At 32.3% G+C, this 16,586-nt stretch overlaps 2 protein-coding genes across 2 annotated transcripts; one reads left to right on the top strand and one right to left on the bottom strand.

The window, feature by feature from the left end:
* Positions 1 to 10,054: 10,054 nt before the first annotated feature.
* On the top strand, positions 10,055 to 13,603 carry LOC145000271 (uncharacterized). Its single transcript, XM_078959471.1, has 10 exons — positions 10,055 to 11,273; positions 11,360 to 11,599; positions 11,678 to 11,795; positions 11,884 to 12,036; positions 12,128 to 12,316; positions 12,401 to 12,607; positions 12,678 to 12,877; positions 12,949 to 13,027; positions 13,106 to 13,243; positions 13,353 to 13,603. The coding sequence occupies exons 1-10, from the start codon at positions 10,288 to 10,290 to the stop codon at positions 13,476 to 13,478; spliced, it is 2,436 nt and encodes an 811-aa protein (XP_078815597.1). The 5' UTR covers positions 10,055 to 10,287; the 3' UTR covers positions 13,479 to 13,603.
* Positions 13,497 to 16,339, bottom strand: LOC145000272 (Saccharopine dehydrogenase). Its single transcript, XM_078959472.1, has 13 exons — positions 16,088 to 16,339; positions 15,582 to 15,679; positions 15,398 to 15,480; positions 15,175 to 15,301; positions 15,020 to 15,083; positions 14,818 to 14,915; positions 14,647 to 14,731; positions 14,439 to 14,562; positions 14,251 to 14,352; positions 14,097 to 14,161; positions 13,919 to 14,000; positions 13,744 to 13,823; positions 13,497 to 13,656 (listed from the first exon to the last, which is right to left on the bottom strand). Exons 1-13 carry the CDS (start codon positions 16,276 to 16,278, stop codon positions 13,599 to 13,601), a joined length of 1,257 nt encoding a protein of 418 aa, XP_078815598.1. The 5' UTR covers positions 16,279 to 16,339; the 3' UTR covers positions 13,497 to 13,598.
* Positions 16,340 to 16,586: the final 247 nt, after the last annotated feature.

Here is a 16,586-nt window from a genome sequence, read left to right as displayed (position 1 = left end):
GTTATTCGGTTCGGAACCAGATCGAATCGAGTCGACACAAACCCAAATAACTTGAAACTGAATAAGGGTAATTGCATGAACCAAAAAATTGAACCGATTAATTAATACGGGTTCGGTTCGGTTCGGGTATTAATCGATTCGATTCAGTTTGTACCAGAATATCCTGAAATACATGTACAAGATGATTAAGGACCTAATATAACCGAAAGAAACCAAATAAATCATATTATGATTCTATAACCCAAATAATAAAAAAATAATGTATTTTTATACATCAACATAAAACATTCAAAGAATAACATAGCACAATAACACATTCAAAGAATAACATTTACACAGTAGATTAATATAATGTGAATTAATTTCTTATTTGAGTTTCTTGAGTTGGAACAATTTTCCATTACCAGAAAAAATATGAATTCATGAATCCTTAGACACAATAGGAAGGGATGATTTTTGAAAGTCTGAAACAAGAGGAAAGATCGAAAAAAGTGATTTCGAGTTTGGAAATAGATGAGAAGATTTGTCGATTTTAATATAACGAGAAGGAGTGTAGGGTTTTTTTGTTATGAACAACAAGGACAAAAGTGTGAATCGTGATATTTATTTTTGTCGATCAGAAAAAGGGACGAGGAATGCTTATTCGGGTCAGGTATTTAGAACCGAATAAGCTCTTATTTGGGTAACCCGAACCGAATAACCCGAGAACAGAATACGCATAATATAGATCCCCGAAACCCAAATCGAATTGCTTATTCAGACCTAATTTAGTTTGGTTCAGTTCGGGTTTTGGTTTGTTTCGGGGTTTCAAGCCAAATTATCATCCTTATTATAAGCTTCAATAATTGTTCAAATTTAAAAAACTAAACCCACAAACATAAATCAAGTGGCCAAATAACATTAGAAACATTAATATTTAATAAATATAAATTAAATATAACTATAATAAACACAACATGTTGGCAGGTTGGAATCTGGTTGGAAATTTCAACCATAACCCAATCTTTTTAATTAAATGGGTTAAAAAATTTAATCCAACATATAAATTATTAAGTTGATTTTAACATGGATTGGTGGATGAGATTGTTTTTTATAAAACTGCAAAAATGGTCTACATAGTTGCATTTTTTTCAGAAAATTAGTCCAAACCTTTCAAAAATGGGAGAAATAGTCATTTCAAGCTAGTTTCCATGTGGAATTGGTCTTCCAAACTCACATATGTTAACTTCTAGTTGTTAACTCCCTCGGCATGTGAGGGAAAATATGTATTTTTTTTCTTGTGTTATTGTCTCTATATTAGCATCACAATGAACAAAATATTATCCCTGAAATCCCTTTTAAGATCCTTAAGTCACAGTTGGCTATTCAACTTCTATCTTCTTCTCTATACAACAATTATGCAGAAAAAAAAAAACCTTAATCCAACCATCAAAGAAAATCATTGTTTCTACATTTTAAATGCAAATGGTGTACATAATGTGGACAATAAGACTAGTAAATCAAGAGTTTGACACTTCACAAATTTATGGTTAGTTGCTCCTTTTCTTATTATGAAATTTCGTATGCTCTTGAGTATTATAGTCAAATTACATACGTTTTACTAACATTTGGATCAATTTTTTTTATAGATGCAAATTCCATAATATTTACCATAAAGCTACACTATAACTTCCAAAAGTCATATATGTTGGAGGTGAAGTGCACTATGTTGATTTGGCAGACATTGATGAGTTCTCGATACATGAACTTGATGTTATAATGCTGGAACTTGGTTACTCTGTACCCCTAACTATCATTTTAGGATTCCTGATGTTGACTTTGATTTTGGTCTTATAGCATTGGGAAAAGACCAACATGTCTTAAATATGGCAAAACACATTCCACTTAACAAGTTTATTTAAGTATATATACCGAACTTGGAAAAACATATGTAACACCCGTTTTCCAAAATGCATCAGTTGAAGACTCAATCGGGCCAAAGATATGGTTTTTGAGTAAAACCATATGCCACAACATGGTAAATCGGGTACCATGATATGGCATGGAAAATTCAAGAATCATGTATGTGGTGGCTGCCACGACATGGCATGAAGTGATGTTACGACATGGCAACTATTGCAATTATTGTAGCCCAAACCCATAATATTTAGGGTTTCCTCTATATTTAAAGGTTTTATCTCTAGGGTTAGCTCATTTCCCTTAGCCCTCACCCTCCTATCTCAAAACCCTACCCTCTCCTCTTGTCCTTTAAGATCTTTGTTGGTGTTTTGGTTATTTGAAGGTTGAAGGAAGGCTTTTTTTGAGCAAAGGATCAACTAGCATATTGTCGCCATCTCTTGTTGCATCTTTTGGACTTGGGTAAGTCTCCAAGTTCTCACATTTATGGTTCATCCTTATAGATCTATATTTTTTAGATCATTTCCTTCATGTTATGTTGATACTAATGGTTGATTTTGATAAAGTTGGCAACTTTATCACTTCTTGAGATCCCTAGGTCATCATATGTTTCAGATCTAGACTTACATGTTGATTGGTGCCATGCATGGAGTCTTGATTCTATTTCTTACCTTATTTTGTCCTAGTTTTGGAAGAGACATGTATTGGACATACATGTCCATAAAGTAAGGATTTTTATAGTTCATTTGAGGGAATGAATCCTTTTGTAATGTTGGAGCAAAGGACTTAATGGATTAACCCCTTAATGAGAAAAATAGCTTCTGATAGTAATCATGATGTGGTGGAATGTTAATTCATGCTGATATTGTCCTGACATTCCCACGGCATGGCCAAGGAGGTCCCACGACATGGCGATGTCCTGCATGTTGTTTATTTTGTCTTGGCATGCCCACACGTGGTGGTTGTTGTCTTGGTTGACCGTTGACTTTTAGCCAGTTTGACTTAGGGTCAAACTTGGAGGTTTTGGATTGTTGACTGAAGATTTATCTCTTTTGATGTCAACCAGTTCAGGAGATTGAGCAGTGCAAGGTGTGAGAGTGTTGTTGTGCTTCTCCGGTTCTTCAGTTCAGGTGAGTTTCTCATTATGCCACGTATCCTATTGTATATCCTTTGCATGATAGGATAAATGTATTGTTAGAGTACAAGTATTATAGTTGACTATGATAACTCAATGTTATATATGTGTTATAACACTTATGAGATCCGTAGTTTCTTGGGTCTCGCGGGATATTACCGAAGATTCATTAAAGACTTTTCACGTATAGTTGTACCTCTCACAAGTCTTACATGAAAGGAAGAAAAGTTTGAATGGGGTGAATTCCAAGAAAAAGCTTTCTCGACTTTAAAAGATCTTTTGACTCATGCTCCGATCTTATCACTCCCATAAGATGATAATGATTTTTCTATGTATAGCGATGCTTCAAGATTGGGACTCGGTTATGTGTTGATGCAACATGGTAGAGTAATAGCTTATGCCCCAAGACAACTAAAATAGTATGAAAAGAATTATCCCACTCATGACCTTGAACTTGCTGTAGTGGTATTTGCGCTAAAACTTTGGAGACATTATCATTTTGGTACAAAATGCCAATTGTTTACCGATCACAAAAGTCTCAAGTACATATTCAATCAACAAACTTTAAATATGAGACAACAATGAGCCATGGAACTGATCGATGACTGTGAAATCTTGTATCATCTTGGAACGGCCAATGTAGTTGTTGATGCTCTTAGCAGAAAAGTTATCGTAATAGTATTTGTTATACTATTACTCACACTACTGTAAAGTTCAATATTCTTGATGAACTAGAGAAATGGCAAGAAGAGGCCTTAAAGCTAGAAAATGTGAAGAAGGAATGGATGATACATTATACTGATGTTTTACTTGATGATCCACGAGGATTGAAGGTATTTAAGAATCAGTTATGGATTCCAAAGATTAGTGGATTAAGACAGAAGATTTTAGATGAAGCTCATAAATCTAAGCTGTCTATACATCCTGGTACCAGTAAAATATACTATGATGTACGGGCTGATTATTGGTGTCCTGGATTAAAGAAAGACATTGGAAGATATTTGCAGGAATGCTTAGTAGGCTTACAAGTCAAAACAAAGCACCAAAATCCTTACGGAACTCTAGATAGTCTTAGTGTTCCTGTGTGGAAATGGGTAATTCGAGAAGTTTGGTTGGATAAGGGTCGGTTGTCCAAAGTTATTTCAAGTTTGCTATAAAAGTTTGATTTTCAATTTTGAATACTTAGTTTGAATGCCAAGGTGGAGATTATAGTAAAATGTGGCATTAAAACTATGTTTAGGTTCTAATATGTCAATAAGGCTATAGTGTAAGAGCCATTAGTGTAAACAGGTTAAAGGTTCAAACTTTTGTGTATATTTAAGATCATAGTAGCTTTTATGTACAATTAAGATATAGTAGCTTTTATGTCTTAATTTTAGTCTTTTAGAAAGTTTCATTTTTTGGTGTTCTTTCTTCTCTGTATCTCCTTTGTAATTAAATATATTTCAAGATAAACATCTTCTGGTGATTCTTTGTTCATTCTTCTTCTAATTTCTTCTTAATTATCATTTAATGCTTCCGTAATTTGGCACGACAAGGATAATAATGAACGAGAAAGAAAAAAGAGGTTTTTAGAGGGTAGTTTTGTCAAAAGCTTCTTGTCCCAGATTGTTCTCCGGTTTCCACTTTCAAGCAACTGTGTAACAACTTACACCCATATATGTGTTTTAGTTGGTTGGGGCGTCTCCCCTAGCGGCACCCCAAGGAGAAGGAACGAGAAAGATAGACTAGAGGGGACTGAGTTGTTCTTGAGAGTCTATCAAATAGCAAAGGAAAGAAGGAGAGCAACATGAGGTTAATTGTTTCTGGTGGGTTGTCTTCTCCATGAAAACAAGTGCCAACCAACAATCTTAGGTAGCTATTGGAAAGATCAAGATCGAGGAATAGGGTGGGTCTAAGACCCACTTGGGTTTTGGTATTTTCCAATGTTTTAAAACCCGGGTCGACCCGGCCAGTTCAACCAGTTGGACTGTGACCCGGGATAGAAGGCAGGTCAATTGAGATCGATTTTTTGTAAAAATACAAACCGGATCGAACTGGCCGGGTTTCCCTAAAACCGCGATTCGACCACTTATGTCGAACCGGTTAAAATCGGATTGACCCGTTTTAATAGGGTTTGGATAGTTTGATACAAATAGCGAACGCCAAAACAACGAGCCGTTTGCGGTTTCTTCAATATTTTTTAATGTTTAAACTTTGTGGATATCAAATTATTGGTTTTATATGTTTATGCATTATGCATGAAAGTAAAAATATATAAAAATAGAAAAAGAACATAAATCGAGTTGACCCGTGAACCGATCATCACACCGGATCAACTAAAAACCCAGGTTTTAAAACATTGGTATTTCCTTGCCAAAGGAGACTACGATAATGATTTTCTTTTGACCATGGAGATGAAACAATAAGTTGGTTGTGTTTTTTAAATATTGTGTTTGATAATATTCCTTGTATGACATTGGATGGATTCATATTCGTATGCTGCGTGTCGATTCCTTGAGAAATATAATGGAAGTTGCACATGCATTCAGAAGCAATAGTGCTGAGACTTAGGTGAGTTAATATATTTTTCCTAAAGTTTGTGACATTAAAATATAAAGGAAGATATATAAAATGTGTAAACATGCATGCACTTTCAAGTGCCACTTAAAATGACATTGCAATTTCTTTCTAGAGGCGTACGATCAATATTGCTTTGCATGTGTGTTAATGATACAATTATATCACAAAGAAGAATCTCATTTCAATCACTCAGCTATGCAGGGCTGCTTCATTGGTTTTCAATGTCCAAGGTGATATGAATGATAATGCCCCTATGTATGTAATGTACGATGCACAAAACATATATGTAACAAAAATTACAAAACAAAAGGTGCAAAATATAATTTATTATGAGGCAAACATTGAACTAATGACAAAAAAATGGTACAAAACAACAAAATAAAAAACTCACAATATAATAATCAAATTAGTATTTAATTTCACAACAATAACATTTTGAGTATTTACTAACAAAAGAAACAGCTCCTCCACAAAGCTTATGTCCTTATACTATAAGAGAAAATCTTCATTGTTTTACAAATATGTTGAATATTTAGTATAAAATTTTCGCAAAAATATGAATATGTGATAAGCAATCGGTGGTTTATCTACTTTATATTCAATCCAACAAAATTACTAAAATGGTCTTTATGGTTTACAAAAGTCATAAAGCAAGTGTCTGATAAATTTTTTTTTGACGAACATGATCATTATGGTTTCCAAAACTTGCATGAATGACCATTTTTGCTCATGTTCTTACTGTTGATCCATTAGTGTAAGATATTTTTGTCTTTTCAAGTAGACTAAGTTTGTGACTATCATAAAGACTATTTATGTAATTTTTTCTATATTTTATGTTTATGAATTTGTAACTTTTCAATTCCTTTACTTTTTAAAATATTAATTTGAACCCTTCACTTTAAACTTTGAAAATTATTACTTGCTGTAAAGGTGTTAATTGCATAGACGAGTGATAATTTTTGCATATCCATCCATTTTAGATTAGATTACCCTCAATTTTATCTTTAACCTATTCATAGTTTATACTTTATACATCAAGATTGAAGTGCCATATACGATTCTTACACAATTGAAACTCAATTTGACTAGAAACATTTCACCTTTTTGCATGCAACTTGTAGATAGTGGTATGTAGCAATCACATAAACATTCAAAGATGAGGTAAATCAAGTGGTTATCCATAAACTAATTCACGCATAAGATGATTGTCGAGCTGCAAATTTAGATTGGACTAATTGTGCTCATCATGTCAGTGGTGATTGCCACTATAAAAGGGAGCTATTGTGAGGTTTTGTCAAAATAAGAGGCCATGAACAAGTAAGTTTATCTTTTTTTTTTTTTTTACTACTTGTTCAATTTTTAAAAAATTACCCACCCTGTTTTTATTTTATTTGATTTGAAGTATAAAGGAGTGTGTGAGAAGAAGGGTAAGGAAGTCATTAGCCAATAATCCTTACTGTTCAGAAGCAGCTGCTAAGGATGCAATGGAAGCTGTGTGGGAGACTTGTTATAATGATACAAAACCATATGATTGAGACCCTTGAGCTTGACAATTTTTTTTATATAATTTATGGCCATATATATTCAAAGTATGTATTTTTTATGAGTTAATAACTTAGTCTTGTCAACGATATATATATATATACATATATATATATATATATATATATATATATATATATATATATATATATATATATACATATATATATATATATATATATATATATATATATATATATATATATATATATATATATATATATATATATATATATGATTGTTTTTATACGGTTTATCACGACATATCATTACTTATTAAGCCACTGTATTCAGACTTGTATTATACAAAAAAAAAACTTATGACCTTATATGTTATCATTGAAAATGGGGCTATCTTTGTTTGCTGTCTCACACATGTCAAAATATTGCTGCTATGGATCATTTGTTACGTCATAAAATAATTTTATATGTAAATGAGTCGAAATTGTTAAATTTGTGGTTGTCTGATATATAAAGGTTAAATAAGAAATTATCCGAATTTTGCCACAAACTCTTATATTTTAGATGTTCTTTTTTTCTTTTCAAAAAAGTCTGTAAAAGAAGTTTTCTACAATAAATCATTGAAAATATGTAAGTTTTCAATAGAATAAACTAGGGTTTGTAACCCCGCAAATTGCAGTGGAGATCCAGTGTTCATTTGAAAAAATAGTCCAAAATGCATAAAAACGAATATGAAAAAAAAAAAAAAAAAAAAAACGGAATTGTAAAAAAAACAAAATCTAAACTCTAAAAAAATAAATTTGGAGACTTAGATTCGATGAGGTATTAAATTCGTAAAAATAGTTAAAAGTTGGGCTACAACTGTTTTTACACTATTATAGAACCAAATTCATAACTAAATTTAAAAGTTAGGGTGAAGCACTAAGCCTAAAAAAAAAAAAAAACTTGGGAGACATGGATCCGGATTTGAACATCTAGGGGTAGGTAAATTCGGATCCATGGTGTTTGTTTAACCCATGTAAATAAATCCACTTGCACAAATAAAAAAGGAAGGGGAAGGATCCGAAGTCGAAACCCAAACAACTAAATTTAGATAATCTCCAACACATTCTTTTTTATTATTGTTTTTTTCAAAAAAATAAAGTAAAAAATTGGATAAATAGTCTTCTCCAGTTCTACTCTATTTTTTACTCTCAAAGTATATTCCTAGTATATTTCATTATTCTAACTTACATACATTATCAAACACACCCTTCTACTAATTTAGTTTTAACAAATATATAATGTATAATTTTTTTATTATATTAATATTAAATAAAAAAGATTATATTTATAATAAACTTATAAATAAATATTATATATGCATTTATAGAAAACATTACACATAAACACTTTTAAATAAATATTATACATACATTTATATAAATATTAGACATACACAATTTTAATTATAAGCTTTGTAAAATACGGTATCATTTTTTAAAATTTCAATATGTATTTAAATTTTTATATGAATTTGATGAAAAAAAACAAACTTTATATTTATAATTAATTAATATAATTTAATATATAACAAAATATTATAAATATTAACTATTATATTTAAATTATAATGAGTAGGTAAAAATGAAGTAGAAATATATAAATATATAAATAGAGAGATTAAAACCAACAACGTAAAGTTCATCCCCATTTTGAGAGAAATGAATAGTATAATACCATATTTGGTATAATAGTATTCATATCTTCCAAAATGGAGGAATAAATGGGGGAGAATTGAAGAAGAATGGGGAAGAAATTGAGGAAATGATTGGAAAATAAGAGTGGATTGTAGATGCTCTTAAAGCACTTGACTATTTAGGTGAGACAACTTTAATCAAAACTAGGCGAAAAATAAATATAAGTAAAAAAAGATTATTGTTCATCCTATCCCGTTAGTCTTTGGTAATTATATAAGTCATACAATTAGGGCTGTAAACGAATTGAACGTTCGGCGAACCGTTCGTGAACTGTTCGGCGGGAAGTTCGTTTATGTTCGTTTATTTAATAAATGAATGAACATGAACAAAAATTATCGTTCTTTTAGTTAAATGAACGAACATGAACAATGGTCTCGTTCGTTCATTTATGTTCGTGAACGTTCGTTTATGATGTTCATTTACGTTCGTTTAAGTTTATTTATATTCATCTGTATTCAATTATTTTTTATTATATTGTTATATTATATGTTCGTTTATGTTCATATTTGTTCAATTGTGTTTTTTTTATCTTTGTTCGTTTATGTTTGTTCGTTTATGTTCGTTTAGCATGTTCACGAACATAAATAAACGAACATGAACAAGAAAATCTCGTTCGTTTATTCGTTCGTGTTCGTTTGTTGTTCGGCTAACTTAAACGAACGAACATGAACAAGACCTTATTCGTTTTGGTTCGTTTACAGCCCTACATACAATAAACAAACACTTCTATATTTTAGAATTGTTTATAAAAAACCAGTAAAAATATAAATTATGAGCATTCTTTGTTTTGTTTGTATCCTGATATTAAATGGTTAAAATTCATTGAAAATTGTACAGCCGCTCACCATCCCCATATAACACACCCTTCCAAAACATAAATAAGGTGTTTTTAACGTATTAGTTTTTTATAAATTTATTTATAATTTTTGTTTGTAATAATTTTATGAAATATATTTATTGTGTTTTATATTTTCGTTAAGTTATACAAAATTTAAAAAGTCCACCTCCGACTTTATTTTTTTTTTCTTTCTCTTTAAGCAATTTTAATTTTGTCTTATTGACGTCTAGAGAGTCAAAAGGTCAAAAGGTTAAAATCCGATTTAGATAGTCTTAAAGATATTTGTTGTGTTGAATTGAACGGAAGGTCCATTTTTGTAAACTGTTAAAAGTACGGGGGCTAAAAGAGAACATTTCACCTCGTGAACGTGAAGGCAAGCTTTTTGAAATGGGGACACCCATGAATCATTTGAACATGAAACCCAGTGAAGGATAGAATGAACCATGGCACGATAGATTCTTTCCGATCAATCAAAGAGCAAACACCAATCAACCTACTATCGAATGAGGATTCCGCTCACTGATCAAATCCAGCTACAGAAACTCTGCTGATTGTATGTCGCAGTAGCGACCCAGTCCATCAAGCTTGATCGATTTTGTTTTCATTAGAGCAACATGAACTCTTCGTCATCGAACTCAAATAATGGATTCTCGGGTTTCAACGAAGCAAATCCCATTTTGGGGTTTAGTTCGCCGGCGTTGACGGCCTCCAGGAAGCCCGGTGCTGCTACTAGTTCAGCTTCGACACGGTTTTTGAAGGTGAGAAATCAAGCATCTTCTCATAATCATAAGTCTACTAATCCTCTAGGGTTTAACCAATTTACGAGCTCATCTGAAGCGGTTTTAGGCAATTTGAGTTTCGAAAATGATCCCAAGGAGACGTTCCTATTTGGTGCAAACAATTCCAATTCCAGTTCACATTGGAATCCGGAAAGGAGAGTTTCTAGCGAGATTTCCAATGTCATTCTCGATGATATGTTGAAAATGAAGATCGATTCCGATAAAGGTTATGCAAATCCAACTCAGAACAAAGCTGATGTCGACAAATCTTCAGTCGATGAACTGCCAAACGAGGTTAGCAAGTTGAAGATACACGATTCAACAAACGAAAGCCAGTTCATCGATTTTGTTCAATCGGAAAAAATGGGTGAGTTTGCTTTTACAAGCAAATTGGATGATCTAGGGGCTCCACAGGTAGAATTCAGAACACCAGACATGAGAAGTAACTTGTTTTCTGGGATGAATAGATTCGAAGCAAAGAAGGATTCTGTTAAAGACACAAGGTCAAAGAAAAAGAAAGACAAGTCAAAAAACTCCATTGTTGGTCATTCAAGGCTTCAAGAAGATTATGGGTTTACCAGAAGAAATCCATCTGAAAATCCAGATGCTTTTGAATTTGAAGCATACTTACCACTAAATAGTCCTCCATATGATGAAAAACTAGCTGATTTATCTAGATTATCAGGTATAAAGGGTCAAGAAGTTGATTTGTCTAACTTCTTAAGCAAAAAACGGGTCGACTTAAAACCAGTAAATGATCAAGCTTTTACTTCATCTTCCAGCAAAATAGCTGAGGACGCCTGTGAGAAATGGCGATTGAGGTGTGAGATTCTACACATTTTCATTTCTATTAATCAGCTAACAATGTTATGATGTTTCAAAGAACTAAGACGATGATTTGAATCAGGGGAAACCAAGCTTACAACAATGGCGAACTGGTTAAAGCAGAGGATTGTTATACACAAGGATTAAATTCAGTATCTGAAAATGAAAAATCTAGAAGCTGTCTTAAGGCTTTGATGTTATGCTATAGCAATCGTTCAGCAACTAGGGTTTCTCTTGGAAAGATGAAAGAAGCTTTACAAGACTGTTTAATGGCTTCCACCATAGATCCTAGCTTTCTCAAGGTCCAACTTCGAGCTGCACAGTAAGCCTTACTAACCTTATCTATTAATCTTATAAAATTTCATTGCATCATAATATAATATCTATAATCTGTTTACAGTTGTTACCTTGCTATTGGAGAAACTGAAAATGCAAAACAGCAATATACAAAGTGCATGCAACCTGGAAATGACAAGAAAGTAATAGCAGAGGCCTCTGAAGGTCTAGAAAAGGCACAGGTAATATGAAGTGTGAGTCAAATTACTTAAACACCCTTGAGCTGTGTATGTTTAAGTTTTTAACATCTTCAGTTTTTTACTTAATCAGAAAGTGTCTGAATGTATTAAGCAATGTAACGATCTTTCCCAAAGACAAGATTCTCAAGACTTAGAATCTGCATTGAGAGTTATGAATGAAGCTCTACAGATAAGCACTTGTTCAGATAAATTGCTCCAGATGAAAGCAAACACCCTATTCATGGTTTGTATTAAAAATTTAAAATTTTAAAATCACCAAACCTAATGGTCAATTCGGTCAAAGTTATATCAAATAGTGTTGTCTTATTTTGCAGTTGCAGAGGTATGAAGAGGTGATTCAGACGTGTGAACAGATCACTTCTGATGAAGCATCAAACTTGATTGTTAAATCATATTTTTATTTAGGAAAGCTAGATGATGCTCTAGAATTTATCAAAAAACAAGAGAATTCAAGCTGTATAATACCTTTATCTGATACAATACGTGAGCTTCTATCTTACAAGGTATGTTTAGTAAAATATACACAAACACTTTTTAATTTTTGCAAGTTTTGAATTTTTGATTTTGAATCATAATTTTATATGCAGAAAGCTGGAAATGAAGCATATAAATCAGGAAAACACACAGAAGCAATAGAACATTACACTGCTGCTTTATCACACAGTGTTGAATCACGTTCATTTGCATCAGTTTGTTTTTGCAATAGGTCTGCAGCATACAGAGGTTTAGGTCAAATCACTGATGCTATAGCAGATTGTAGCCTAGCTATAGCGCTTGATCCAAATTATCTCAAGGTTTGATTTTTTTTTTTTTTTATAAATATATTTGGAAAAAGACGATTATAACCCTGGTGATGTAAAACAGGCAATATCTAGACGAGCTAGCTTGCATGAGATGATTAGAGACTATGGACAGGTGGCAAAAGATCTAGAAAGACTTGTGTCTCTTTTAACTACACGTGTGGATGAAAAGGGTGTTAATGAGATAAAACAAACTCGGATTTGGCTTTCTAATGTTGAAGAAGAATCTAGAAAGGGAATCCCGTTAAACATGTACCTCATATTGTAAGTTCTTCTCAATGTAAATTTTACAAAAGAGTTTTGTGAAGTGATATGAATGTTTTTCAACTTTGTAGGGGAACTGAATTAAATGCTAATGCATCGGATATTAAAAAGGCGTATAGAAAAGCTGCACTTAGACATCATCCTGATAAGGTTTGTGTGAAAATTTGAAACATTTTAGTAAAAGTGTATTTGAACAGGATTGTGAAATTAGGGTTTATGATGATGTAGGCTGCACAATCAGTGGTTAGAAGTGATGATGGAGATGATGGACTATGGAAGGAGATAGCTGAAAATGTACATAAAGATGTTGATAGGCTTTTTAAAATGATTGGTGAAGCATATGCTGTGCTTTCTAACCCTCTCAAGGTAAAATAATAATAATAATAATAATAATAATAATAATAATAATAATTCAATTTCATACTTTTGATTTTTTTACTTAGTTTATTTATGATTACATTATTGGTTTTTGTAGAGGTCACAATATGATCATGATGAAGAAATGAGAAATGAAGGTCGAAGCTTTAGTAGAAGCAAGTCATCAAGAATGGGTACAGATGTCCAAAACGCTGTGTTTACACGAACTGGGTCCCACCACTAATGCATATTTGTGTGTGAGTTTTTTTTAATGTTTGAGTAATATGTATTTAATGTATTAAAAAAATATTGTACAATTATAACTCATACAAGTTTTTGGTTTGTGTAGTCTGAATTATTATTGTTACACATATATTCCAAGTCCGACCTCCTTAGGATTTGTTTCCACCATCCATGGAGCCCTGTAGACACAAACAACAAAAGTTATTTTTTTTATATATAAAACTGAACAAATACGAAAGGAAAAAAAAAAAAAAAAAGAATAATACTTGTGCATAACGAAGTTAATTGTTCCTTGTGAAGCACGTTGAAGCAGAAGTTCACGAGCTTCAATGGCAATTCCTTGAGGCTATTGAAAATATGGAAAAACAATAAATGCATTATTTAAGGCATTTTACTTTGATGAATTTTTTTATTTATAAAAAAAATCATTTAAAAAAATACCTCTTCTGGAAACCATACACCAGGTTGTGTGCTACCTTCAAGAACAGCAAGAGTAAATGCAGCTATGGAAGTTCCAACTGATCTGCATACACCATTCATTCTCAAAGAAATTGATACACACAAAAAAAAAAAAAAAAAAGATAAATAAATAAATAAATTTAAAGGATATAAGAATTACACAGATAGTTTTTTATGACTGAAAACACCAATCGTATGCTTCCCATCAGAACACTCCAAATCAACCTGTTCATAAATTTACAATAATTAAAATTTAGGTTACGAAAATATAAATTTAAAAAAAAATTAAAAGATTTGAGAATAAGTTATAATACACGTAGTGAGACACGCTCTCCAGCATATCCATCTATAACGCGAACCACTGGATCAAATAACTTAACCATTTCTTCTACTTTGCTTCTGTCTCTTAAAAGTTCCTAACAACATTACAACAAAACATACAATTTTTTTTTTTGTTTTGAATTTAATTTTAATAAAAAAATAAAATAGATTGCAATCTTACAGAAGGAACAAAGCGTGTCATTGCATCCATAGCCCAATTCCAGAAAAATGGAGAAGTTCCAAATCGAGCACTCACACTTGGAATTCCTAGGGTTTCATGGGTACTTGTCACCTCTGGTAAATTCCTTCAAAAAAAATAAATAAATAAATAACAAAAATGACACGTCATGCCTCCATTGATGAAGCTTGAAGCATTAAATAAAACTTACAAGAGATACACATCTTTCTTCCCAATTCCTTTTCCAAAGTCGATGCTCATCATTCCACTATATGGTCTTAATTTCAGTTTTTCTCCTATATGATTTGATTACTAATTACTAATTAGCATCATAAAAAATGTATAATATTACAATGTTTTAACTTTTAACTTTTGAACAGACCTTTATTGAATGCAATAACCTCCTCTCCAAGAAGTAAAAAACTAGTGGCTAATATTGTGGGCCCAGCTCCACCTGTTCCTGCTGTATAGTAGTAGAATCTGAAAAAAAAAAAAAAGTTATATAATATTTGGAAGTGTACAACAAAATAACTTAATTATAACTTAATTATCAATCATCAATAAATAATGAAGTACGAAAATACCTTAGGCGTTCAGGCTCGCCCTTATTTTCGGTTTTTGCAACACGAACTAGCTCAGCTGCCATCACTGTCAAAATTACGAAAATACCCCTCATCAACACAATCAAGTTTTATGAACTTTTTTAGTTATTATACAATCAAATGGTGTGTAAATTTACAATTGCTGACTCCAGGATAGATTCCACCAGTGGTTATTGCTGGAACTTTTGCAGCAATTGCTTCATTATTATATGCTTTTGCACGCAAGGCATAATATGTATCATCACACACATCAAGATAAGCTGTCTGAATATTAATCAAAATTATTAGTCAACTTAAATTAAATTCTACATACAATTAATCATATCATAGATTTGTAATTAGCTTTTACCTTGATCTCACCTTGGCCCGAATTGCAGCTTCCAGGACTCTGCAATCTTCTGTCTGTTGAAATGGGCCTGCAGCATGCACCACAAGATCGACATCTACAAAGGTAGAATATGAATCAAGGAATTAGATCAAGTAGGAGAAACAAAAATGTAATTTTTCATATGTTTTCGAAGAACAAACACACACACACACACACCATTTAAAGCAGATTCCAGTGATTTATCATCATTTATATCAAATTCAGCAAATTCGGCGTTCTTCCCGAGTGTTGTCACCATACTAGCACCTTTTTCCCTATCATGAAGCAAACACATGAGTATTAGCTATTAAGCCTATAGGGTTTGGAAGTAAAATAGGTTAAAACATCATGTGTCCTTTATGTTAATGGTACTTGAAGTAAATGAAAGTGATGCTTCTGGATTACCAAGTATACAATTTGATAAATGCACCCTGGCCTAGCTATGGCTAATTTTACTACAAAGCTATGATTATAAGGGGTAGATATGAAGATACACAGTACACAGCTAACTGATTCGATTGGATTTCTTTCTTCAATCGATTCTACCACAAACAACGAGAAGAAATTGTGTGATTCTACTTGCAGTTGAAATTGCTATGAACGTGCTTTGTTTAGGGGAGTTAAATTGAAAAAGAAGAATTAATAAATTATTGGGGATTGTTAATTGGAAATGGAAGCAAAACCTGTTACGACCGGCAATGGTGATGCGGAGGTCAGGGGAGAGCTTAGAGAGAGCGATGGCGGCAGAGCCACCGACTCTACCGGTTCCTCCTAGTATCAGAACCCTTGAATTGGCGGTTTCCTTTGGAGGTCCGGCGGAAGCCACCGTCGGAGTCCTGATGGCGCTCAAGTGGCGCATACAGGCACACGCCATATCTCTCCTACTCTATGTGTCTGCGCCGAGTCCTATCCAGAGTTCGTTACAGTCTCTCTAGTTAATAATAACGGGCATGGAATTAAATAGTAGTATTTAACTATTTAATATTGTAAATTAAATTACTTTTATTTTAATTTTATTCCTTCATTTTTTATGCCTATTAATCTATTATGTAAGAGGTAAAAGTTTTGTTGTCGGGAAGAAATGGATTTCGGTTCAATTTCAAAACAATGAAATCCTACTTAACATTAAAAAAATTGTACGTTTATAAGAAAAGGTTTAATTATAATGATTATAATGATAAA

Source organism: Lactuca saligna, chromosome 6 (assembly GCF_052625555.1).
Source record: "Lactuca saligna cultivar CGN05327 chromosome 6, ASM5262555v1, whole genome shotgun sequence".
In the NCBI taxonomy this organism is placed as follows: domain Eukaryota; kingdom Viridiplantae; phylum Streptophyta; class Magnoliopsida; order Asterales; family Asteraceae; genus Lactuca; species Lactuca saligna.
The sequence above is the reverse complement of the archived record's forward strand: the minus strand, read 5'-3'. Positions and strand labels throughout refer to the sequence as shown.